Source organism: Nansenia antarctica (genome assembly GCF_963989245.1).
Source record: "Nansenia antarctica genome assembly, chromosome: 2".
NCBI classification, from domain to species: domain Eukaryota; kingdom Metazoa; phylum Chordata; class Actinopteri; order Argentiniformes; family Microstomatidae; genus Nansenia; species Nansenia antarctica.
The window spans coordinates 28,749,388-28,774,825 of NC_137675.1; the positions used below are offsets into that span (position 1 = coordinate 28,749,388).

Sequence of the window (25,438 nt, forward strand, 5' to 3'; positions counted from 1 at the left end):
AAAGTTAAGCACAGTGTCAGATTTGTACAAATAAGAATGATTTCCTTGTAAGTCAATGAGGTTTCAGTGTAATAATAACTTTAATTTCTATAGCGCCTTTCAATTGTGTAATTGGGATGTTTCTGGTAACATGGAAAGCATATCAAAGTACAAAAGACATAAGTCGTACCTGAGGCATTTCTGGACTCAAAATCCACCCCATCCCAGTAAAACGGCCAAGTTTGGACAGGGATGCCAGTGCCCATTCCTTGTCCTCCTGGGTGACCGGTCTTTTGATTCCAGCTGAAATAATAGTATGAAATGAGTAATACTAATTGAGAATATGTGTTGTATTGCTTTAGTAACAACATAAGCACCACTTGCTAATTAATTACTAACCTTGTGTTGTGGATGGAGTCATCTCAGACACTCTCTTGGCTGCAATTTCATTCGTTTTCGGTGTCTTTGCCCTCTTCCACACGCATTCCACGTCGGTACGGGACACATTTTTCTCCACCCAAATCAACAAAGCAGCCATATGGTGGCACTTGTCTCTGCAGATTGGGCACTCGCAGGTGCTGTACCTGACAGACTGACCCTCAACGTGCACCTGCATTGAAAACAATTTTATCCCTAACCACCCTTACATAAATAACTTACTGCTAACTTAACTCACCTCAGACAGAACATGGCATATCATCTCAACTAGCTAACTTACTGCTAACTTAACTCACCTCAGACAGAACATGGCATATCATCTCAACTAGCTAACTTACTGCTAACTTAACTCACCTCAGACAGAACATGGCATATCATCTCAACTAGCTAACTTACCGCTAACTTAACTCACCTCAACCTCGTAAATCTTTTTTTTCATGGATGCCTGGACACTACCCTTGATAATACCCCCTGAGAAAACCGTGACACTAACCACTTTGTTGGAATTGAACGAATGTAGACCCTTTTTAACTCTCAATGGTGCCTCACTAAAGAAAGACGTGATCGTGAAAAGGTTCACAGGTTCAGCCATTGTTGATTAACTTTGTAATTGTTAGCTAGTTATAGATAATATGCTAGTATAATAATAGTGTAATGGTAAGTTATCGCTAGTACAACTGTTATTCTGGTGCGGAGAATTTCTGGTTTGGCCCCGGAAGTTCCTAAACGTCACGTGTGACGTCAGACTTAACAAGCGGATTGAGTACTGGAATTAGGGGAGTGTCTAACCCTAACCCTCTGTGATTGGCTAATCACTCATCAGGTCTAATGAGAATAGAAGATAAGATGTGGAGCTGATCACAACATGTACTTGTGCCAATCGTGGCAACCTTCTGTTCGAGTAATATTTTGAATACTATGAGTATAATATGTACAATGAGTATGATAAGCTTAACACATTATGCTGCTGGTGTATAATGTAAAATGTAGAAAAGTTGGTTGTACAAATTACAATACAAATATGTTTGATGTACTGTATATAATCCTCTTTTTCTATCAATTGTACCATGTTAAACACAGTGATATAATGTGTGATGGACAAAGATGGCATTTTTTAATTACATTCATCTCCTACTCTCTTATATACATGATTTCATCTGTGTAGTTCATCTGTTGACAATGATGCAGCTCACAAAATATAAATGAGGAGAAATAGTTGCAGAACAAGGAAAAAACTGTTTATTCATAAAGAAAAGAGAAAGAACATGTGAGTCTGGAGGCAATAAAGTGAATGAAGATTAAAACAATGAATGAACAGTGAATGAAGATTTTTATTGTGACGTCCTCTGTTGCCTCTCTTTGACCTCAGCTATAATCTTACAGCGATCCTCCTCCCTTATCCATCTCTCGAGGCCTTGCTTGACGTGGTAGCGCGTGTCGCTGAACCACTGGGTTATGTAATGGCGGGTGAGACCCGTCTGCGCCTGCAAAAGTGTGCAGTCCTCCTTGGTGAGCCACTGGCAGGTGAGGAAGGCCTGCCTCAGGATGGCCTGCTGAGCTGTACTCTTCCTCGGCCGGGGGCCTGGCTTGGACGGACTTGTGCTCTGGGGCTTTTTCTTCTTCTGGGGCCCTGGTTTGTTGTTGTGTCTGTGCTGTTTGAGAGAAGCAACAGTGGAAGTGGGCTTCCGAAGAACAGGTGAAGCCCCGGACGACAGGCGGCTAACCTGGGTGGAGACAGGTGACAGTTTGTGCTTGTTGTTGTTGTTGACATCCTCCCTCCTGAGGACAACTCGCCCCTCCAGCATCTTTTCCTTCGCCACCTCCTCCCTTTTTGCCTCCTTTCCCTTCCCCCCCTCCGCCGATTGCGTCGGGGGGTGGAATGGAGTGCAGCAGAGTTTGCTGCGCACCTCGCGTATCTCCTTGCCGTCCCAGCTGATGCCGAAGCGGAGCCTCCGGACCATGAACCACACTCGGACCTGGTCGGGGTGCAGGGAGCAGCTCTGGGCGAGCACGGCCGTCTCCGTCAGGGTCAGGTAGGGAAACACGTTGAAGGCCTCCACCAGCTTCTCTGTGCCCTCCAGCTCCTGGGTCTGCTCTGAGCGCGCCCACAACAGCTGACCGTTCGAGACGAGAGGCAGACACACCATGTGGTTTTGGTTGAGGCTGAATGCGGCGGTGGGGGCGGAGGCGGAACTACACCCCCCGGATACTTCAGATGTGACCCCCTTGTGACCCTCAGCAGGCTCTGGAGGAGAGGAGAGAGTTTTATCTGGGGTGGAGGCCAGGCGTGGTCTTTGAGCAGCGGGAGGTCTGGGTGTAAAGACTAGGCCTGCTGTCCGAGGGATGGACGACCCCTGGTGGATGGTGGTCCATCTTCCTGTGCCTGGTCATTACAGAACTCCTATGAGGGTGTAAAAGAGAACAAATAAATTATCTCTCATCAACACACAAATTGGGACTGTGTTTGGTATAATGCTGAGCACCCCCCCCCACCATCCTATAGTCATAATGCAGATAAATTAATTAACAAAATGTGTTAATCTGTTGCTGCAAGGGTTTGCGATGGCAATGGCTCCACAGCTGAACTAAAAACAACAACAACAACAACATGCTAAATGGAATTAGACTATCTAGCCACTGTAGCTACCTAGCTAGTTATGATGATATATGACTTACTGTAGCTACCTAGCTAGTTATGATGATATATATGACTTACTGTAGCTACCTAGCTAGTTATGATGATATATATTACTACCTAGCTAGTTATGATGATATATATGACTTACTGTAGCTACCTAGCTAGTTATGATGATATATATTACTCACTGTAGCTACCTAGCTAGTTATGATGATATTGTAGTGACTACATTATGGGTTCATGTTCTCCTCTTACTGTTGGTTGTGTAGTGGGAGGGAACCAGTTCTGGCACTAGGGGCAGAGGGGAGGATTATTAACGTTGCACCTTCCTGTTTAGATACACGAGTTTTGGTAACCATTTTCTGGTCCTGTACTGAGAGTACAAGTTGTTGTTTTGATTAAACAGTTATCATTACGTTGCCTACGTCTTTCCTTTTTCCTCCGGCACTACACTGGTGACCCGACGTGGATTTTTGTTAACGTAATTGTGTACAAAAACCAGCGACGAACATTACAATCCTGCAAAATGTCCGGGCGAGGAAGACGTTCAAACCAGCGGCAGCCATCACCATCCCCTGTCAGGGTAACGCGTGGTGCGCACACTCCCACTCTCAAGCTACCAGAATTCTGGGACTCAACGCCTGCTGCATGGTTTGCTATTGTAGAGGCACATTTCAATAAAAGTGACATCGATGACGACGACGACCGGTACAACCATGCTGTGGCAATGTTGGGCAGCTCCACCGCAGCTCGAGTGGTAGGTTTTTTGTCTGCTCCCCCGACGACGAACAAATATGAGCGCCTCAAGGCCCTGCTTCTAGAGACATTTGAACTGTCCACTGCGGAGAGGGTGCGTCGCCTATTTGCCATGTCGGACTTGGGTGACGAGAGGCCTTCTGCGAGCATGGAGAGGATGCTAAACCTGCTCGGTACAGAAGACCCCATGATCCTCTTCACAGAGCTGTTCATGCGCACATTGCCAGCTCAAGTTAGGATGGCGCTGGCCAACACCGCCATCATGGAGCCCCGCGCCCTGGCCAGGGAGGCGGACCGGTTCGTCTTGGCCATGCCTCAACGGTCCCCCGACCTGCTCGCTCCCGCGGCCGCCCCGCCACCCGACCGTCGCAGGAGAGCGAAGGATGACGCCAGACCTTCTGGCCAGCAGGGTAACGCTGCGGGCCATTGTTTCTACCACGCCACTTTTGGCGCCAAGGCCAAACGGTGCCGCTCACCCTGCACCTTCGGACCGACGGGAAACGGCGGGGCCGGCGCTCAGTAGTGGCCCTGAGCGCTGGCGTCACCAACAGGCTGCTCTTCATACAAGACACCGCCTCTGGTCGCAGTTTCCTTTGTGACACAGGTGCCCAGTGGAGCATCATTCCGGCAGAGAGATCGGATATGGCGAAGGAGGAGCGTGGTCCGCAGTTGGCAGGCGCGGACGGCACACCTATCTGCTCTTACGGCACTAGGGCGGTGGACGTGTGCTTCGGAGGGCAATGTTTTTCGTGGGATTTTGTCATAGCGGCTGTCACATTTCCCCTCCTTGGTGCGGATTTTCTGTGCGCCCACAACCTGTTGGTGGACGTGGGGAACAGGCGCCTGGTCAACTCACAGACTTTCGCTTCATTCGCCTGTACGCAGGGGGAGGCGGTCTACAGCGGGTGGTCCAATACGCTCGCCGAAAGTGACCAGTACCTTCGGCTGCTCGCCGAATTCCCCGACCTTACCAAGCCCACCTTCTCCGCGCCCACGGTGAAACACGGAGTGGAGCACCACGTCGAGACCGAGGGGCCTCCCCTCCACGCCAGGGCCAGGCGCCTCAACCCGGAGAAGCTGGCCATCGCCAGGGCGGAGTTTGCGCATATGGAGCAGGTGGGCATCGTTCGGCGCTCGAGCAGCCCCTGGGCGTCTCCCCTGCACATCGTCCCTAAGTCAGACGGCGGGTGGCGCCCATGTGGGGACTACCGCCGCCTCAACGACGCGTCCAAGCCTGACCGCTACCCGGTCCCACATGTCCAGGACTTTTCAGCGAACCTGGCAGGCAAACGCTTCTTCTCCAAAGTGGACCTGGTACGGGGGTACCATCAGGTGCCGGTGCACCCCGAGGACGTCCCTAAGACGGCCGTAATCACGCCATTTGGGCTCTTCGAGTTTCTGCGGATGCCGTTCGGCCTGAAGAACGCGGCGCAGACCTTCCAACGCCTCATGCACTCGGTGCTCCGGGACCTACCATTCCTCTTCGTCTACTTGGATGACATCCTCGTCGCAAGCACCACGGAGGAGGAGCACCTGTCCCACCTCCGGGCCCTTTTCACACGGCTCAGCCAACATGGGCTGATTGTCAATCCGGCGAAGTGTGAGTTCGGACGGAACGCCATCGACTTTCTCGGGCACCGGGTCTCCGCAGAGGGGGTGACCCCCCTCCCCTCGAAGGTAGAAGCTGTCGCTGCTTTCCCGCGCCCCAGCACAATCAGCGAGCTCAAGGGGTTCATCGGGATGGTAACCTTCTACTATCGCTTCCTCCACCACATCGCTCACATCCTGCGGCCTCTGTACGATGCCCAGAAGGGCAAGACTCTGAAGCAGCCGGTGGACTGGACGGCGGAGCGTGTCAAAGCCTTTCAGGACACCAAGGCGGCCCTGGCCCGCGCTGCCATGTTGGCCCACCCCTCGCCCTCGGCACCCACTGCTCTCACCACGGACGCCTCTGACTTTGCTGTGGGAGCGGTGTACGAACAGTGGGTTGGGGACGCCTGGCAGCCTCTTGCATTCTTCAGCCGCCAGCTGTCTCCCAGAGAGCAAAGGTACAGCACATTCGACAGGGAGCTCCTCGGGCTGTGGCTTGCTGTCAGACACTTCCGTTTTTTACTGGAGGGCCGCGAGTTTACGGCCTACGTGGACCACAAGCCACTCACGCACGCCATGTCCAAGGTGGCGGAGCCGTGGTCCGACCGCCAACAGCGCCAGCTCGCCTACATATCCGAGTTCACCACAGACATCCAGCACGTTGCTGGGAAGTCCAACCAGGTCGCGGATTGTCTCTCCAGGGCGGTGGTTGGTGCGGTCCAACTGGGTTTGGACTACGCGCGCATGGCTGCAGACCAGGCCGCCGACCCCGCCGTCCAGGCTCTCAAGTTGTCGGACACAGGACTGCGCCTAGAAGAGGTGGTTTTCGGTGACGCAGGGGCCACGCTCCTGTGCGACGTCTCCATGGGTCAGCCACGACCGGTGGTCCCCGCCAACTGGAGGCGCCCCGCCTTCGAGGCGATACACGGCTTGTCTCACCCTGGTAGGAAACCGTCCTCACGGCTGGTGTCAGAGAAATTCGTCTGGCATGGGCTCAAGAGGGATGTGAGGGCCTGGGTTGACACGTGCATCGCCTGCCAGCGCGCCAAGGTGCATCGACACGTCAAGGCCCCCCTGGAGCAGTTCTCTGTGCCTGAGCGGAGGTTCGATCATGTAAACGTGGACCTGGTAGGGCCGCTGCCCCCCTCGCACGGATACACCTATCTCTTTACCATGGTGGACAGGACGACTCGCTGGCCGGAGGCAGTTCCGCTCTCCTCAACGACAGCCCCCGACCTGGCCCGGGCGTTCATCGCGGTGTGGGTCTCCCGCTACGGCACCCCTGCTGATCTCTCCTCTGACCGTGGCTCACAGTTTACTTCAGAGCTGTGGGCAGCGGTGGCGGAGAATCTGGGGGTCAAGCTCCACCGCACAACCGCCTATCACCCGCAGGCGAACGGGCTCTGTGAGCGTTTCCATCGATCCATGAAGGCCGCCCTTCGAGCCAGCCTCACGGACAGCGACTGGCTTGACAAGCTGCCGTGGGTCATGCTGGGGCTCAGGACAGCGCCTAAGGAGGACCTCCAGTCGTCGTCCGCTGAGCTGGTGTTTGGACAGCCGCTGCGGGTCCCCGGTGACTTCATTCCCAAGTCAACGGAGCCCTGGTCCGCCGCCGCTCAGCGCGCCTCCCTGCTGGACAGCGCCAGGACCTTCGTCCCGGTCCCGACTACGCAGCATGGTGTCCCTACTTCGAGGGTGCCCCCGGAGCTGCACTCAGCGAGGTTCGTTTTCATTCGTCATGATGGCCACAGGACTCCACTACGTCCTCCTTATGACGGGCCTTTCCGTGTCATCGAGGCCGGAGCCAAGAACTTCATGGTTGACATGGGGGGTTGGCCTGAGTGTGTGTCCGTTGATCGCCTCAAACCGGCCCACTTGGACCTTGAACTGCCCCTGGACTTGGCCCTGCCACCGCGCAGAGGCCGGCCTCCAGTCCTACCTCCCCTGCCGCGCCCTGGCCATTCCCCCCTCCGACCCCGACAACCCCCCGCAGCTCGCGAGCCCCCGGTCGTCGCTGCCCCCCGTCCTTCCCTGCAGGAGGACGTGATGGGCGATGTCACACCTCCTCCCGCACCTCCTGACTTTACCTACGATCGTAGGGGCCGGGCCATACGCCCTCCTCGCCGTGAGGATTTCCAATATTGAGGTGAACACTGGGGGGGCTGGTGTAGTGACTACATTATGGGTTCATGTTCTCCTCTTACTGTTGGTTGTGTAGTGGGAGGGAACCAGTTCTGGCACTAGGGGCAGAGGGGAGGATTATTAACGTTGCACCTTCCTGTTTAGATACACGAGTTTTGGTAACCATTTTCTGGTCCTGTACTGAGAGTACAAGTTGTTGTTTTGATTAAACAGTTATCATTACGTTGCCTACGTCTTTCCTTTTTCCTCCGGCACTACAATATATGACTTACTGTAGCTACCTAGCTAGTTATGATGATATATATTACTACCTAGCTAGTTATGATGATATACAGTATATGACTTACCCGTGAACGGAGTAGCCTAAATGTAGTGGCTTGGCTAACACAAAGCTAGCTAATCGTTAGCCTCATAGCTAACGAATGTTAGCTGGCTAATAATGGTGGAAAACGTTGCACAAGAGATGTGAATGTGTAAACTCACCTTAAGACTTTACGTTGTCAAATTATCTACGAAGGTCTGATTTATCCCGTTAAATCTCGGTCACCAAATCTTCTTTTTGTCCTTCTTCGCACTTCGGACGGACGGCTGCTCCGCTGTTGCGAGCGCGCACAATACATCAAAAAACCGCCAACTGAACTACGGCATCATTACTTGGACACACAACATGTGTTTTAGGCAAATGGCAAGAAAACAATAAACAAAATCAAAGAGAGAAAACAGGGGGGGAAACCTAGCTGGGCGGGGGCAAGGTAATTTCTTATTAATTATTAATTACTCAAAATGAGCTTAATCAAACTAACTAATCGAGGTACATCTGGACCGTCATAACTGCACTCTCTGCACACCCCTCCCCTGGCCTCCCCCCTCCCACGCCTCACCCCTCCACTGGCCTCCCCCCTCCCCTGGCCTCCCACACCTCCCCTGGCCTCCAACACCTCCCCCCTCCCCTGCCCTCCCACACCTCCCCCCTCCACTGGCCTCCCCCCTCCCCTGGCCTCACCCTCCCCTGGCCTCCCACACCTCCCCCCTCCACTGGCCTCCCCCCTCCCCTGGCCTCACCCTCCCCTGGCCTCCCCCACCCCACTAGAAATAATAAATAAATAAACTATGAAAAATGAAATCTGTGAGTAGTGGCAGCAGTGACAGTGTTGTTTTGTTTTTTATAAAAGCCGCACAACATCTCCATATTACACAACATCTCCATTTTACACAACATCTCCATTTTACAGTGCATTCTGATTATATTCTGATCTTCTGAGTCTTTTTCACAAGCAGCTTGCTGATGTGCTGATGTGCGTTAATACCAGAGACAGCAGAAGTAGTATAGAGATGTGTGTGTGTGTGTGCGTGCCAGCCAATCACAAAGCTCCCCAACGGCCGTTCAGAGTGGTCACCCAAGACAGGGAGACCAGGAAGGGCGTCACAGCCGGCACTCTGGAGGAGCTGAGAGACAGGGTGAGAGAGAGAGAGAGAGAGAGAGAGAGAGAGAGGGTGAGGGTGAGAGAGAGAGAGAGAGAGAGAGAGAGAGAGAGAGAGAGAGAGAGAGAGAGAGAGAGAGAGAGAGAGAGAGAGAGAGAGAGAGAGAGAGAGAGAGAGAGAGAGAGAGAGAGAGAGAGAGAGAGAGAGAGAGAGAGAGAGAGAGAGAGAGAGAGAGAGAGAGAGAGAGATTTGATGCAAAACACAATGATTATGAAAATATGCAACACAAATGAAGAGATATTGAGGAGAAAAAACCAAACACATAATACAGATTTGACTTCATACTCACTTAGTTGGACTGTTTCCTGAAAATATCCCTTGGCTTTCTGTCTGTCCAGGTGTGCGAGGCTCTGCTGCTGTCCCTGGTGTGTGAGGAGGACGGGACTGAGGTGGACTCTGAGGACTTCTTCATGTCCCTGCCTGACAACACTGTCCTCATGGCCCTGGAGCCTTGCCAGACATGGAGACCCCCTGCTGTAGGTTGTCTGTGGCCCGATACTGTATCAATATTAGAGTATTTTGCTAATGTAGTCTCATCCCTAATCTGTGCATCTCAGTGTGCATGTACATTAGCCTGTCGTGACGTTAGAATTATAAGGTTCTATCTCCATTTTTGTCAAAATTGAGTTTTGTACATAATCTGATCCATTAGGTGTTTATTAATGCATGTGTGGTGTTATTTTTTTAAATGTTGACATTTTTGAGTTAGTAATTCATGAAATACAAAGGTTCCATCTCACAAAACATAATGGATTGTAAAAACTTTGACGCTCAATATCTCTGAACTGCCCTAAACGGAGATAGAACCTTATAATTCTAAGCTCACGCTGTGTTAACGAGTTTTACGATTAATGTTTTGTATTTTATTGTGTTGTATATTTCATATATATTTAATGTAGCTTTGTAATCATACTAATAGTGTAGACAGGGAGCAAAAGACACCTTGGTCTCAGTTTTCCCTGGATAAATAAAGAAAAAAATGAAAGAAAGAAGTGTGTGTGTGATCCATAAGGATCTCGACATGGAATTCTCTGCCTTACCGTCTAAACCAGGGGTCTTCAACCTTTTCAGCCCAAGGACCCCTTGGACGAGAGACAACCAGAACAGGGACCCCCACATGTAATAAATAAAAAATAAAAAAACATTTTAAGGCCTATAATAACTTTATTCACCTTATTAACCTATTTTGTCACGACCAGAGGTAGGACCCAAACGCAGACACAGGTGAACAGGTAAGAGTTAAATAATAAAGGTTTATTTCTAGTAACAAGGCTGATGGGAATAGGCAGGTGGGTCGTCAGGCAGGCGGGAGGTCAAGCAGGAGGAAGGGTCGGCAGACAGGTGGGGAATCAAGCAGGAAGAATGGTCGGCAGGCAGGTGGAGTAGTCGGCAGACAGGCAGGGGGTCAGACAGGAGGAGTAGTCGGCAGACAGGCAGGGGGTCAGGTCACAAGGGAAAATTAATAAGTAACAGGCTAATTACTGGGTTATTAACCTATATGTGTTTATGATTGATAAAACGTTCATGCATAATTATTATTGGTTATTATTATTATTATTATTGTTGATGAGGCTTATATTTTCTATTATTATTATTATTATTCAACAATTAAACATTTAGCTTCAGGAAGTCAGGTATGCTTACCTCAGTGCGATGACTGGCCCTGGTGGGTGGTACACAGCTTGTCTATTCTGGGGGAGATGGAGGTTGTCAGGCAGAGCATCATGTCATCCTCAGGCTGCAGTCTTGAACGGTATTTGCTCTTCAGGTGGGTGAGGGAGGAGAATCCACTTTCGCAAAGATATGTGGTTGCAAAAGGCAAGAGGCTCACCATGGCCTTTGCTGTCAGTTGTGGGAAGAATTTTTGGCAATGGATCCAGAACTGGATCAGTGGCTTTGACTCGTACACATGCTTGTGTGTACTATCTGTGGACAGGTCGATCAGCTGATCTTCCTCAGCGGCTGTCAGATTTGAGCCGTCGGGTGCATTCTCTTTGAAAGGAAACTGTATCCAGGTCTTGTCCTTTCTCCAGGACTCAGTCTCAGAAAAATATTTTTCGAATTGCCATTCAAGTGCCTCCAAGTGATTACCAATTGCGCGTTTCACGTCAGGCGAGATCACAGCGGAATCCGTCAACTCCTCCACTGATGGAAACATGGAGATGTTATCTCCCCTGACGCGCTCTCTCCATCTTTTCGTTTTTTTCAGGAAGCCTTCCATCTTATCATACAGCTGAATGGCGTGTGTATTGCGGCCCTGCATAGAACTGTTCAGCCGGTTCAACTCTGCGAAAACGTCCGCCAGATATGCCAGTTTAAAGACCCAGGCATTGTCGATGAAATGCGCAGCCAGCTCCGCGCGGTTTTGGCCAATTAGAAATTCGTGGATAGCTGTGCGTAATTCAAATACTCGTGCCAATACGGATCCACGGGAAAGCCATCTGACTTCTGAATGGTGAAGGAGCGCTGTGTGTTCCTCTCCTGTAGCGGCGCATAAAGAAGCGAAGAGGCGAGTTTGTAGGGCACTCTTCTTAATAACATTTACAGCCTTTACAACAGTGTCCATAACATCGGCAAACTCAGCACTCATTTCTTTAGCGGCGAGGGATTCTCTGTGCAGCATGCAGTGAGTCCACATCACTTTGGGGGCGACTTTTCTGACAAGCGCCATCAGTCCACTCTTTTGCCCAGTCATAGCGCGCGCACCGTCGGTACACACCGCGACACACTTTGCCCAACTTACGTCATTTTCACCGAAAAAGTCATCAATCACTTTGAAAATTTCAGCACTTGTTGTGCGTTCAGGAAGCTTCTTACAAAACAAGAACTCTTCACACATTTCGTCTTGGTCAACAAAGCGCACAAATGCCAAGAGCTGTGCGTCTTTGGAGATGTCCACTGATTCATCCAATTGGAGTGCAAATGCCTCCGCCGTTTGTAATTTTAAAAACTGCACCCTCACATCCGATGCCATTTCACCAATTCGCCGAGCAATTGTTGTGTCTGACAATGGGATAGTCTTCAACTTTTCTGCATATCCATATCCATCATTCCCAAACATGGTCTTGCACATATCAGTGGCCGCAGGCAATATCAAATCTTCTGCAATTGTGTATGGCTTTTTACACTGGGCAACGCGAAGAGCAACTTGATATGAGGCTTTCAAAGCAAGCTCACCGACTTTCGCAGATTTTCTTATCATTGTCTGTTGGCCTTGGAGAGAGTGCAGACGAGCCTGAAAGTAGTCCAGTGCTTTATCTTGTAAGTGGCCATGATTCGTCTCAAAGTGTCGTTGCAGCTTTGATGGCTTCATGCTTTCGTTTGAGAGCGTCGCCGCACAAACAACACACACCGGCAATTCCACTCCTTCGGTTTCTATGAAAGTAAATCCAAACTTTAGGTACACTTCTGAATATTTTCGGGACTTTTCTCTTTTGCGTTTATCTGCCCCTGGGGCAGGCGCTGCTGGGGCCGAGGTGGAAGGAGTAGGCCTAGCCGTTGGATCTCGAGCTCGAGGTCTCGTTACTGTTACAAATGTATCCATCCTGCTTCACTAATTAATAGTAGTAACTAATAATGTGAAGTTATAATATCATTATCGGACTCGGACAACTTGCGCAGGTTTAGCTCAACCAGTTTAATCAACACTCAGCTTCAACAGTGCCTCGGGTCATTACCCATAATGCAAATGGTAAATAGTACATTTTTATTCTAAATAGTTTTTTGTCAAAAGTAGCTTATTATTGCCTATTAATGCTTGTAGTTTACTCAATATAACTTTTGTTATATTTTTTAATTGTCACAAATTATTTTGGTGAAAATTGTTAATTATTCTGAAAAAATTTGGCGGACCCCCTGCAGTACCTCTGCGGACCCCCTAGGGGACGCGGACCCCCGGTTGAAGACCACTGGTCTAAACTAAAGCCTTGTTTCTCTCATCCAAACCCTCAGGGAAAGGCTTACTCCAAACCCCAAGATCAGATCAAGCCCCGGACAGGAAAAGACATCGCACGTGTGACCTTTGACCTGTACAGACTGAACCCCAAGGACCTCTTTGGTTCTCTGAGCGTGAAGGCCACCTTCAGGGGCTGGTATTCAGTCAGTGCAGACTTCAAATGCCTTGGGCCCAAGAAAACCGTCAGGTGAGCAGAGGATATGGTGACTTTGTGCGTGTAAGAGGGGGGGGGGCAAAATGATGGCAAAATGATGGCAAAGTCGCAGCATTTTTCATGCAAGGTGTATTTATTTGGCCCGTGTAGACAAAGACAAAGCATACAGACACCACAGCATCCTGGCTCTCCCAACCTCCGACTGCCTAGGGTTTACTCTGGGGCCCCTCTTAAACTCTAAGCCCCGCCCCCTTGGAACATACTGGTGGCAGTGGTGGGATAGTGCTTCCGATCACCATGGACACACTCAATCAGGGTCTGGTGACCATGGTTAACACAATGAGCAGGCACATTGACCTTTCTTATCAGTGACAGTGAGCTACCAGTATCTAACATGGCCACGAGGGGTGTCCCATTAACATGTACTGTAAGCAACCCGGTGTTGTCACCCATCCCCTCCTTCTCGTGGTCTGTTGCTCTAGGGACACAACACAATCCTGACAGTTTGGGCTTTCTTAACGGACACACAGCTGCTTTATGCCCTGACTGCTGACAATAAAAACAGACCAGTCCAACCCCACCCCTACTGGCTGACTGCTCCCTCACCTCCCCCTTCCCAAAGTTCACCCCCCCAAAGTTACCTTCCCCATCCCTTGGGTCTCTGGCAGTCTTTGGCGCGAGCACAGGTCGTGGCGGTGCTCCTCTTCGAGCATTGAGGTACTGCAGGGCCAATCTCGCAGCGGCGAGTCCATCCTGTGGCTCGTGCTCTCGAACCCAGGTTTGCGTGTCCAGTGGTAGAAATGTCAAATTTCAGCAACAGTGCCTCCCTCAGATCCGCGTAGACATTGGACATGTCCTCGTCCATGGCGGTGTAGGCCTCTAGGGCTTTGCCCGTCAACAACGGGACCAACCGACACGCCCACTCACCCTCCGGCCACTGCCATGTCCTTGCCATTCTTTCGAACCGCAGGAGGTAATTCTCAATGTCCTTCCCCTGCTGGTATAATGGTATTTTAGGCTCTTTCCGCTGAAAAACCGGCAATTCATCCCCGCTGACGAGGTCAGCCTGGCCGCTTGGATTGCTGGCACGCTGCCCCCAGCTGACCGACGAAACACCCGACCTTCTTGGGCCTGGAGTCGGGAGTGCCCATCTGGGACTACTGCTGGCTGACGTGGCTGGACCCGACGGGACTGCTGCCCCAGCCCCTCTGGACGGTGATGGGAGGAGTGATGCCTGGAGGCCGCGGAGTTCCTCCCGTAGGTCCTCATCTCTCCTCTGTTGAGTAGACAAAAAGTTCTGAAACAGGGACAACAAGTCAGGGTCCGCTGCCGATTCAACTGGGGCTGACCCAGTCCGCCTGGATCTAGGCCCGGGCTTGTCATACCCCTGGCTGTCCTCATCCTCAGAGGTGGTCGCTGCCTGCCATGCCTTCTCCTTTTTCCCTGCTGGGGCCAACCGATCTGAACGCAGCCCCGTCCTGGTCTTCTTCCGGCCCAGGCCCGTACGCACTGGTTTGCGACTTGCCATCCCACCTCTTCTCCGGAGCAAAGTCGTCCTCCTCTTCCTCCTGTTTCACCGCCAGCTGGAACCTGACGTCCTCGTCCGACTCCGAGACGGCCGTCTTCAGGGCCTTGACCTTCTTCTGGGCTTTTCCAGCCGCCTTCTCTTTGCTTCTCTCCTTCTTGGCCTTTGCGCTCTTTGGTGCGTCTCCACTGGACCCTCCTGTCTCCCCGCTCCTCCTCTGCCTGGGTGACTTGGCCTTGGCCTTGGCCTTCTTCTCTCCTCCCATCTCAGCCGTACTGACCTAGACACTGACCAACCGCTTCTCCTGGCCTGGGCAGAAGGACCTGCTAGTTATGTAGAGGTGAGATGAGGACTGTGGTCCGAGCAGGTCTGGAAGAGGATGAAGGCAGAAAGTTTGTACAAAGTTTGTAGAGAGAAGCGCTTCGATGGTGTCCAGTCGACGTGCCAGCGGGGTTGCCAGCCATTGAAGCCATTTAACTTTTTTTTTTTTTACTAATTACTGCCTGTATATTCAACTGATTCACTCACGTTCTTCCTCTCTCAGAGAAGCCCTCCGTGTTGCCTCCACCCTCCTCCAAGCAGCTGGTCATATTATGATCAGCGCTGCTTCTGTGATTCGCCGGATCATCGAGGGGGCGGAGTCCTGGCAGCCCCAGCCGGCAGGCTCTATGGAGTACTGGAATTAGGGGAGTGTCTAACCCTAACCCTCTGTGATTGGCTAATCACTCATCAGGTCTAATGAGAATAGAAGATAAGATGTGGAGCTGATCACAACATGTACTTGTGCCAATCGTGGCAACCTTCTGTTCGAGTAATATTTTGAATACTATGAGTATAATATGTACAATGAGTATGATAAGCTTAACACATTATGCTGCTGGTGTATAATGTAAAATGTAGAAAAGTTGGTTGTACAAATTAAAATACAAATAAGTTTGATGTATATAATCCTCTTTTTCTATCAATTGTACCATGTTAAACACAGTGATGATATAATGTGTGATGGACAAAGATGTCATTTTTTAATTACATTCATCTCCTACTGTCTTATATACATGATTTCATCTGTGTAGTTCATCTGTTGACAATGATGCAGCTCACAAAATATAAATGAGGAGAAATAGTTGCAGAACAAGGAAAAAACTGTTTATTCATAAAGAAAAGAGAAAGAACATGTGAGTCTGGAGGCAATAAAGTGAATGAAGATTAAAACAATGAATGAACAGTGAATGAAGATTTTTATTGTGACTTCCTCTGTTGCCTCTCTTTGACCTCAGCTATAATCTTACAGCGATCCTCCTCCCTTATCCATCTCTCGAGGCCTTGCTTGACGTGGTAGCGCGTGTCGCTGAACCACTGGGTTATGTAATGGCGGGTGAGACCCGTCTGCGCCTGCAAAAGTGTGAGGTCCTCCTTGGTGAGCCACTGGCAGGTGAGGAAGGCCTGCCTCAGGATGGCCTGCTGAGCTGTACTCTTCCTCGGCCGGGGGCCTGGCTTGGACGGACTTGTGCTCTGGGGCTTTTTCTTCTTCTGGGGCCCTGGTTTGTTGTTGTGTCTGTGCTGTTTGAGAGAAGCAACAGTGGAAGTGGGCTTCCGAAGAACAGGTGAAGCCCCGGACGACAGGCGGCTAACCTGGGTGGAGACAGGTGACAGTTTGTGCTTGTTGTTGTTGTTGTTGACATCCTCCCTCCTGAGGACAACTCGCCCCTCCAGCATCTTTTCCTTCGCCACCTCCTCCCTTTCTGCCTCCTTTCCCTTCCCCCCCTCCGCCGATTGCGTCGGGGGGTGGAATGGAGTGCAGCAGAGTTTGCTGCGCACCTCGCGTATCTCCTTGCCGTCCCATCTGATGCCGAAGCGGAGCCTCCGGACCATGAACCACACTCGGACCTGGTCGGGGTGCAGGGAGCAGCTCTGGGCGAGCACGGCCGTCTCCGTCAGGGTCAGGTAGGGAAACACGTTGAAGGCCTCCACCAGCTTCTCTGTGCCCTCCAGCTCCTGGGTCTGCTCTGAGCGCGCCCACAACAGCTGACCGTTCGAGACGAGAGGCAGACACACCATGTGGTTTTCGTTGAGGCTGAATGCGGCGGTGGGGGCGGAGGCGGAACTACACCCCCCGGATACTTCAGATGTGACCCCCTTGTGACCCTCAGCAGGCTCTGGAGGAGAGGAGAGAGTTTTATCAGGGGTGGAGGCCAGGCGTGGTCTTTGAGCAGCGGGAGGTCTGGGTGTAAAGACTAGGCCTGCTGTCTCAGTCTTGTCCGAGGGATGGACGACCCCTGGTGGATGGTGGTCCATCTTCCTGTGCCTGGTCATTACAGAACTCCTATGAGGGTGTAAAAGAGAACAAATAAATTATCTCTCATCAACACACAAATTGGGACTGTGTTTGGTATAATGCTGAGCACCCCCCCCCCCCCACCATCCTATAGTCATAATGCAGATAAATTAATTAACAAAATGTGTTAATCTGTTGCTGCAAGGGTTTGCGATGGCAATCAGGCTCCACAGCTGAACTAAAAACAACAACAACAACAAAAACATGCTAAATGGAATTAGACTATCTAGCCACTGTAGCTACCTAGCTAGTTATGATGATATATGACTTACTGTAGCTACCTAGCTAGTTATGATGATATATATGACTTACTGTAGCTACCTAGCTAGTTATGATGATATACTGTATATGACTTACTGTAGCTACCTAGCTAGTTATGATGATATATATTACTACCTAGCTAGTTATGATGATATATATGACTTACTGTAGCTACCTAGCTAGTTATGATGATATATATTACTCACTGTAGCTACCTAGCTAGTTATGATGATATATGACTTACTGTAGCTACCTAGCTAGTTATGATGATATATATTACTACCTAGCTAGTTATGATGATATATATGACTTACTGTAGCTACCTAGCTAGTTATGATGATATATATTACTACCTAGCTAGTTATGATGATATATATGACTTACCCGTGAACGGAGTAGCCTAAATGTAGTGGCTTGGCTAACACAAAGCTAGCTAATCGTTAGACTCATAGCTAACGAATGTTAGCTGGCTAATAATGATGGAAAACGTTGCACAAGAGATGTGAATGTGTAAACTCACCTTAAGACTTTACGTTGTCAAATTATCTACTAAGGTCTGATTTATCCCGTTAAATCTCGGTCACCAAATCTTCTTTTTGTCCTTCTTCGCACTTCGGACGGACGGCTGCTCCGCTGTTGCGAGCGCACAATACATCAAAAAACCGCCAACTGAACTACGGCATCATTACTTGGACACACAACATGTGTTTTAGGCAAATGGCAAGAAAACAATAAACGAAATCAAAGAGAGAAAAAAGGGGGGGAAACCTAGCTGGGCGGGGGCAAGGTAATTTCTTAATAATTATTAATTACTCAAAATGAGCTTAATCAAACTAACTAATCGAGGTACATCTGGACCGTCGTAACTGCACTCTCTGCACACCCCTCCCCTGGCCTCCCCCCTCCCATGCCTCCCCCCTCCACTGGCCTCCCCCCTCCCCTGGCCTCCCACACCTCCCCTGGCCTCCAACACCTCCCCCCTCCCCTGCCCTCCCACACCTCCCCCCTCCACTGGCCTCCCCCCTCCCCTGGCCTCACCCTCCCCTGGCCTCCCACACCTCCCCCCTCCACTGGCCTCCCCCTCCCCTGGCCTCCCCCCTCCCCTGGCCTCCCCCCTCCCCTGGCCTCCCATGCCTCCCCCCTCCCCTGGCCTCCCATGCCTCCCCCCTCCCCTGGCCTCACCCTCCCCTGGCCTCCCACACCTCCCCCCTCCCCCCTCCACTGGCCTCCCCCTCCCCTGGCCTCCCCCCTCCACTGGCCTCATCCTCACCTGGCTTTCCATGCCTCACCCCCTCATGTCTCCTTCATACTAACTTCAGTAAACTACTAGGGGTTCACTAGTTAGTTTAACTTCAGTAAACTAGGTAGTTTAACTTCAGTAAACTACTAGGGGTAGTGGTGGTCTAGTGGATAGTGAGTTGGACTTGTGATCGGAAGGTTGTGAGTTCAAATCCCGCCTGAAACCACACCACTACTAGTGTGCCCTTGAGTAAGGCACTTAGCCCTCAGTTACTCCAGGGGGAATGTCCCTGTAATTCGTAATTGTAAGTCGCTTTGGATAAAGGCGTCTGCTAAATGGCAAAATTAATTAAATTAAATTTACATTATTTAATAACATTTTTTTTATGTTGTTGAAAATATTACAAACATTTACAGTAGAAATAATAAATAAAAAAACTATGAAAAATGAAATCTGTGAGTAGTGGCAGCAGTGACAGTGTTGTTTTGTTTTTTATAAAAGCCGCACAACATCTCCATATTACACAACATCTCCATTTTACACAACATCTCCATTTTCCAGTGCATTCTGATTATATTCTGATCTTCTGAGTCTTTTTCACAAGCAGCTTGCTGATGTGCGTTAATACCAGAGACAGCAGAAGTAGTGTAGAGATGTGTGTGTGTTCGTATCCCGGCTCGCCAGATCCAGATATGGCCGAGGCACACGGGAAGCGGCATATTGGCCGGCCGCTTCCGAGGGTGGTATAGGAGTATTTCTGGACTAGGATCCGTCGCGCAACACCGCCCCCGTCTGGTGCTGGAGTAACGGTACTGGGCTCGAGGAGCCAGTCAGCCTAGTCTGCCTGGCGGCCTCCTCTGGGACTGCCGGCCACGGGGTCGTGCGGCGGATCCTTCGCAATAGGCAGGGGATAATTGGATGCTAAATTGGGTTAAATTGGCTACCAAATTGGGTGAAAAGGGGATAAAATCTGAAAAACAAATAAAAAAAAAAAAGAGATGTGTGTGCGTGCCAGCCAATCACAAAGCTCCCCAACGGCCGTTCAGAGTGGTCACCCAAGACAGGGAGACCAGGAAGGGCGTCACAGCCGGCACTCTGGAGGAGCTGAGAGACAGGGTGAGAGAGAGGAAGAGAGAGAGAGAGAGACTTGATGCAACACACAATGATTATGAAAATATGCAACACAAATTAAGAGATATTGAGGAGAAAAAACCAAACACATAATACAGATTTGACTTCATACTCACTTAGTTGGACTGTTTCCTGAAAATATCCCTTGGCTTTCTGTCTGTCTAGGTGTGCGAGGCTCTGCTGCTGTCCCTGTCCACCATGTGTCTGTCCCTGGTGTGTGAGGAGGACGGGACTGAGGTGGACTCTGAGGACTTCTTCATGTCCCTGCCTGACAACACTGTCCTCATGGCCCTGGAGCCTTGCCAGACATGGAGACCCCCTGCTGTAGGTTGTCTGTGGCCCGATACTGTATCAATATTAGAGTATTTTGCTAATGTAGTCTCATCCCTAATCTGTGCATCTCAGTGTGCATGTACATTAGCCTGTCGTGACGTTAGAATTATAAGGTTCTATCTCCATTTTTGTCAAAATTGAGTTTTGTACATAATCTGATCCATTAGGTCAGGGGTCCCCAAACTTTTTTCTGTGAGGGCCACATCATTTTTCCTTTCTGTGATGGGGGGCCTGGGTTGGTCTCTAACATAAAATAATATGGAACGGAGTGGAATGGAGGCGGTTGCGCAAAGCAATTGCGCGCAGGAGAGCACTGGTGGATGCAAACAAAGTCTAAACAGTTGAATTTGGATGGAATTTATACCTATAGTGATATGTCAATGAAATATAATCAGTTTTACAGTCTGATACTTGAGGGAGGACCCTCATCATACACGGGGGGACCCATGAAGCAGGGATGTCTGGGGATCCTTAAACGAGCATCAAACACTTAATTTCTTGCATTCTGGTGAATTTAGATGCAATTTGTGCCCTTTCTGCATCAATTTATGGTGGAAATTTATTTCCAATTATTTGCGAAACAGCGCCCCCGCCACCACTTCGGTGCAATGCCGCAATTGCAGTTAGAAATTACACGTTGTTCAAAGGGCCGGTCCAAGTGTGGGGGTGGGCCGTAGTTTGGGGACCCCTGCATTAGGTGTTTATTAATGCATGTGTGGTGTTATTTTTTTTAATGTTGACATTTTTGAGTTAGTAATTCATGAAATACAAAGGTTCCATCTCACAAAACATAATGGATTGTAAAAACTTTGACGCTCAATATCTCTGAACTGCCCTAAACGGAGATAGAACCTTATAATTCTAAGCTCACGCTGTGTTAACGAGTTTTACGATTAATGTTTTGTATTTTATTGTGTTGTATATTTCATATATATTTAATGTAGCTTTGTAATCATACTAATAGTGTAGACAGGGAGCAAAAGACACCTTGGTCTCAGTTTTCCCTGGATAAATAAAGAAAAAAAAGAAAGAAAGACGTGTGTGTGTGATCCATAAGGATCTCGACATGGAATTCTCTGCCTTACCGTCTAAACTAAAGCCTTGTTTCTCTCATCCAAACCCTCAGGGAAAGGCTTACTCCAAACCCCAAGATCAGATCAAGCCCCGGACAGGAAAAGACATCGCACGTGTGACCTTTGACCTGTACAGACTGAACCCCAAGGACCTCTTTGGTTCTCTGAGCGTGAAGGCCACCTTCAGGGGCTGGTATTCAGTCAGTGCAGACTTCAAATGCCTTGGGCCCAAGAAAACCGTCAGGTGAGCAGAGGATATGGTGACTTTGTGCGTGTAAGGGGGGGGGGTATTGATTTTTTTTTTTTTTACTAATTACTGCCTGTATATTCAACTGATTCACTCACGTTCTTCCTCTCTCAGAGAAGCCCTCCGTGTTGCCTCCACCCTCCTCCAAGCAGCTGGTCATATTATGATCAGCGCTGATCTCTAAGATCATAAACAATAACATCAATAATGCCCGCATCCTTTTCAGAACTGTTGACAGACTAACAAATCCCCCAACACCCATTGCTCAGGAATTTCACTCAACTAGTAAATGCAATGAGCTTGCATCCTTTTTTAACAATAAAATAGAAACCATTAGACAAGGCATTAGGTCTTCTGTGTCAGGCATGAAAAACATGTCCCCATTAACAACCCCAAATAGGGCGGACATAACAACCATGTCACAATTTAACACGATTGATTACAAGACCCTAGATAAAATCATGTCACGTCTTAAACCATCCACCTGTGCCCTTGATGTCCTGCCAACAAGCTTTTTAAAAAACATATTTAGCTGCATGGCAGGCGAACTAATACAAATAATTAACACCTCCCTTTCATCAGGAATCTTCCCTGAAGCCCTGAAAACTGCAGTTATTAAGCCTCTACTAAAAAAGAACGGCCTAGACCCATTTGTACTAAACAACTACAGACCCATATCAAACCTTCCCTGTACAGGAAAAATTATTGAAATGGTTGCCCACGAACAACTTAGCAATTATTTGACCCTAAATGATCTCTTTGATGACTTTCAATCAGGCTTTCGCCCCCTACATAGCACTGAATCGGCCCTTATTAAGGTCCTTAATGACATTCGCGTAAACACAGACTCCGGAAAAATCTCAGTTTTGGTACTACTAGATCTTAGTGCTGCCTTTGACACTGTAGACCATGACATTCTAATAGATAGACTAAAAACCTGGGTAGGACTTTCGGGCACTGCCCTAAACTGGTTTAGATCCTACCTACAGGACAGAAGCTACTATGCCTCCATTGGCAACTTTGTATCTGACCAAATTAAAATGACATGTGGGGTTCCCCAAGGGTCAATCCTTGGCCCCCTTCTATTAAATCTCTACATGCTTCCATTGGGACACATCATAAAAAAGAACAAAATTGCCTACCACAACTATGCGGATGACACTCAAATCTACATAGCCCTCTCACCGAACGACTATAGTCCCATTGACAATCTCTGTAATTGCATTGAGCAAATAAACGCCTGGATGACACAAAACTTCCTCCAACTAAACAAGGACAAAACAGAGATAATTGTATTCGCTGCACCTGACAAAAGATCGAAAGTCAGTGCAAAACTTGATTCTCTCTCTCTTCACAGTAAAAAACAGGTCAGAAATATTGGTGTAATTCTAGACTCCGATCTAAACTTCAACAGCCACATAAACTCAATAACTAAATCAGCCTACTATCACCTGAAAAACATAACAAGAATGAGAGGTTTCATGTCCAAGCAAGACCTTGAAAAACTCATCCATGCATTTGTTTCGAGTAGACTTGATTATTGTAATGGTCTATGTAACCCCTGCCATATGGGCGGGGCCTGAGTTCTATTTTAAATAAGTGGCGGTATTACCTGTAATAATAAACTATTCAAATTATGACGATCAGTGCCTCCATTAACTATGTGGAAGTATTTTAAATAGGACTTCCTTTTTAATCCTTTTAATGTATTTATGTTTTAATCATCTGAATATGAATTGCCTATTACCTGTTTATGACACAACACAGTGGCTTTAAATACAAATACCAAAGGGTATATATTTATTTACTAAATGCTAAATTTAAAGTGTTGGTAGTCAATTATAATGTTATACAAAGTCAATAGACAATATTCACAATACAATGTCAACAGACAATATCACAATATCACATAACAAAATATAGGCTCAAAGCCTATTCCAATTCCTTTCAAGGAAATAAATGTAATGTTTCCAATAAACTCAAAGTCAACTCAAAGGATTCACAATTGTACAATATATCATTCAGTAAAATAAAAAGGTGGGCCCACACTCACACACACACACGCACTCTGTAACTCAGTCCATTAACTAGTGTTACCGTTGCAGCTGACGGTGCTTGTGAGCGGGGGCCTTGAAACTGTTATGGCCACTTCACTCGTCCACACGAGTCCAAACAAAAGCTCGTGCGTGGTTCAGTACTCACGTAACCTCGTGGGGAACTCGTAGGTAAACGAGGGGTTTGAAAGATGGTGTAAAAAGAGGCAGAGATGAGGGGGGATGAGGTCCAGCGCTCTCCCACGAGCGCAGGAGAATGATTGAAGGACACTGACGCGAAGATTCAATGGACGGTCTCGAGTTACCCCAGGCGATTGGAAACGGTCTCCGTTGTCCAACGGAGAGCTTTCCTTTGGCTTGGTCTCTCGACTTCCAATTCTCTGGTAGCTTCAATGTGCACCAACATCCAAAGAATAACTGTTCGTTGATTCCCGAATTGTTAATACACACAGCATACACAAGTCTTACTTCCTCGACGAGGTCCTCAAACATTCTGACACGCAACCTAACGCTATTAGTACAAAGTCCCGCCCCCTCTCTCTCAGCATACATTTCATTGGCTAGCTCTTCCCGATGGACCAATGAAATAAAGAAATGAATGAATGACATATAACCAATGAGCGAACTCACATTAGAGTTTGTAAACAAGTACACATTATAAACTTATAACAATGTTAATAACCGTGTACATAACCATGAAATGATGCTTATTTATTAAATGGACTTATTTATTGAAATGCTCATAGCTCACGTTAGTAGCTGGGCTACATCTACTAACAGGCCTATCTAAAGGAGCTGTTCGTAAATTGCAGCTCATCCAAAACGCCGCTGCTAGGGTCCTAACAAAAACAAAGAAATTTGAACACATTACACCAATCCTGAGATCCCTGCACTGGCTACCAGTCTCTCAGAGAATTGAATTCAAAATCCTCCTAATTACATACAAATCACAAAATGGTCTTGGACCAAAATACATATCAGATCTCCTCCCACCCTATATTCCCGCAAGGTCCCTAAGGTCAGCTGAGACAAATCAGCTAATAATTCCAAGAGTAAAAACAAAACACGGTGCAGCAGCTTTCAGTCACGCTGCTGCATGCTCCTGGAACAAACTCCCTGAAGAAATCAAACAGGCCCAAACCCTTAAAATATTTAAATCTAAGCTAAAAACCTTCATGTTTTGCACCAGTTATGATTAAACACAAACACTTCTATCAATGTATTTTGTCCATTAACTATTGTCTTTTTAAATGTTTTATCTATTTACTTCTTATATTTGCTTTTATTCATTGTAATTTTAATTTTCTTATGCTCCTCTTGCTGTATTTTTAAATAATGCATGTAAAGCACTTTGAATTGCCCCTGTTGTATGAAATGTGCTATACAAATAAACTTGCCTTGCCTTGCCTTGTTTTTTTGCAAGCTTTATAAATGAGGCCCCTGATGCCCATTAGAATACTCTGATACCCAATTCAGATTTGATCTGAGATTTATATTTACATTTCTGACATTCAGCAGACGCTTTTTTATTTATTTATTATGATCTGTAAAGGCAAGGAAGAGCTGGAGGCCATGCTGGAGTCCAAAGGCGACCAGGTGGACCTGTTCTCCCTCGCCCAGGAGGACGAAAGGTGGCACAGCTCAACAAGGCCCTGCTGGACTTTGACTCCCGGGTGGGGCCTGGCAAGCTGCACCCCAAGCACCGGCTCATCCCCGACTGTGGCCGCAGCACCAAGATGCCCATGTATCAGCTGTCACTGACCATCAAGATGCCCATGTATCAGCTGTCACTGACCATCAAGATGCCCATGTATCAGCTGTCACTGACCATCAAGACGCCCGTGGTGTTTGACAAGCTACACTCAGAGGCGTGGAGCATCAGTGCCAAGCTGCACTGGTTCGTCTTTGGGCATGCGCCCCAGGACCCGCGGGAGAAGTTTGAGATCTACTACAAGCTCTTGCCAAGCTGCAATCAATGTACACCTTCTCAGAGAGGACGTTTGAGAGCATTCAGTCAAGCCCTTTCTCCATCAACCTGGATAAGAGCACATCAAGCTCCAATAAGAAGGTGCTGTCAATCCTTGTTGGTTACTTTAATCAGGAAC

The 25,438-nt window shown here is 48.4% G+C and overlaps 2 protein-coding genes across 2 annotated transcripts in view; both read left to right on the forward strand.

Moving 5' to 3' along the window:
- Nucleotides 1-8,875: 8,875 nt before the first annotated feature.
- LOC308150079 (lipid transferase CIDEB-like) lies at nucleotides 8,876-15,441 on the forward strand (the record flags this gene model as incomplete). Its single annotated transcript, XM_080522945.1, has 4 exons — nucleotides 8,876-9,001; nucleotides 9,364-9,501; nucleotides 12,977-13,167; nucleotides 15,204-15,441. The coding sequence occupies 4 exons, from the start codon at nucleotides 8,876-8,878 to the stop codon at nucleotides 15,343-15,345; spliced, it is 597 nt and encodes a 198-aa protein (XP_080379071.1). The 3' UTR covers nucleotides 15,346-15,441.
- Nucleotides 15,442-18,934: 3,493 nt separating this feature from the next.
- LOC308150080 (lipid transferase CIDEB-like) overlaps nucleotides 18,935-25,438 on the forward strand; it is a gene marked incomplete at both ends in the record, with an annotated part of 29,271 nt that continues 22,767 nt past the window's right edge. The window contains 3 exons of the mRNA XM_080522946.1: nucleotides 18,935-18,950; nucleotides 19,511-19,611; nucleotides 19,792-19,950. Of these exons, the coding sequence (XP_080379072.1) occupies nucleotides 18,935-18,950; nucleotides 19,511-19,611; nucleotides 19,792-19,950 (276 nt within the window). The remainder of the gene's footprint in view (nucleotides 18,951-19,510; nucleotides 19,612-19,791; nucleotides 19,951-25,438) is intronic.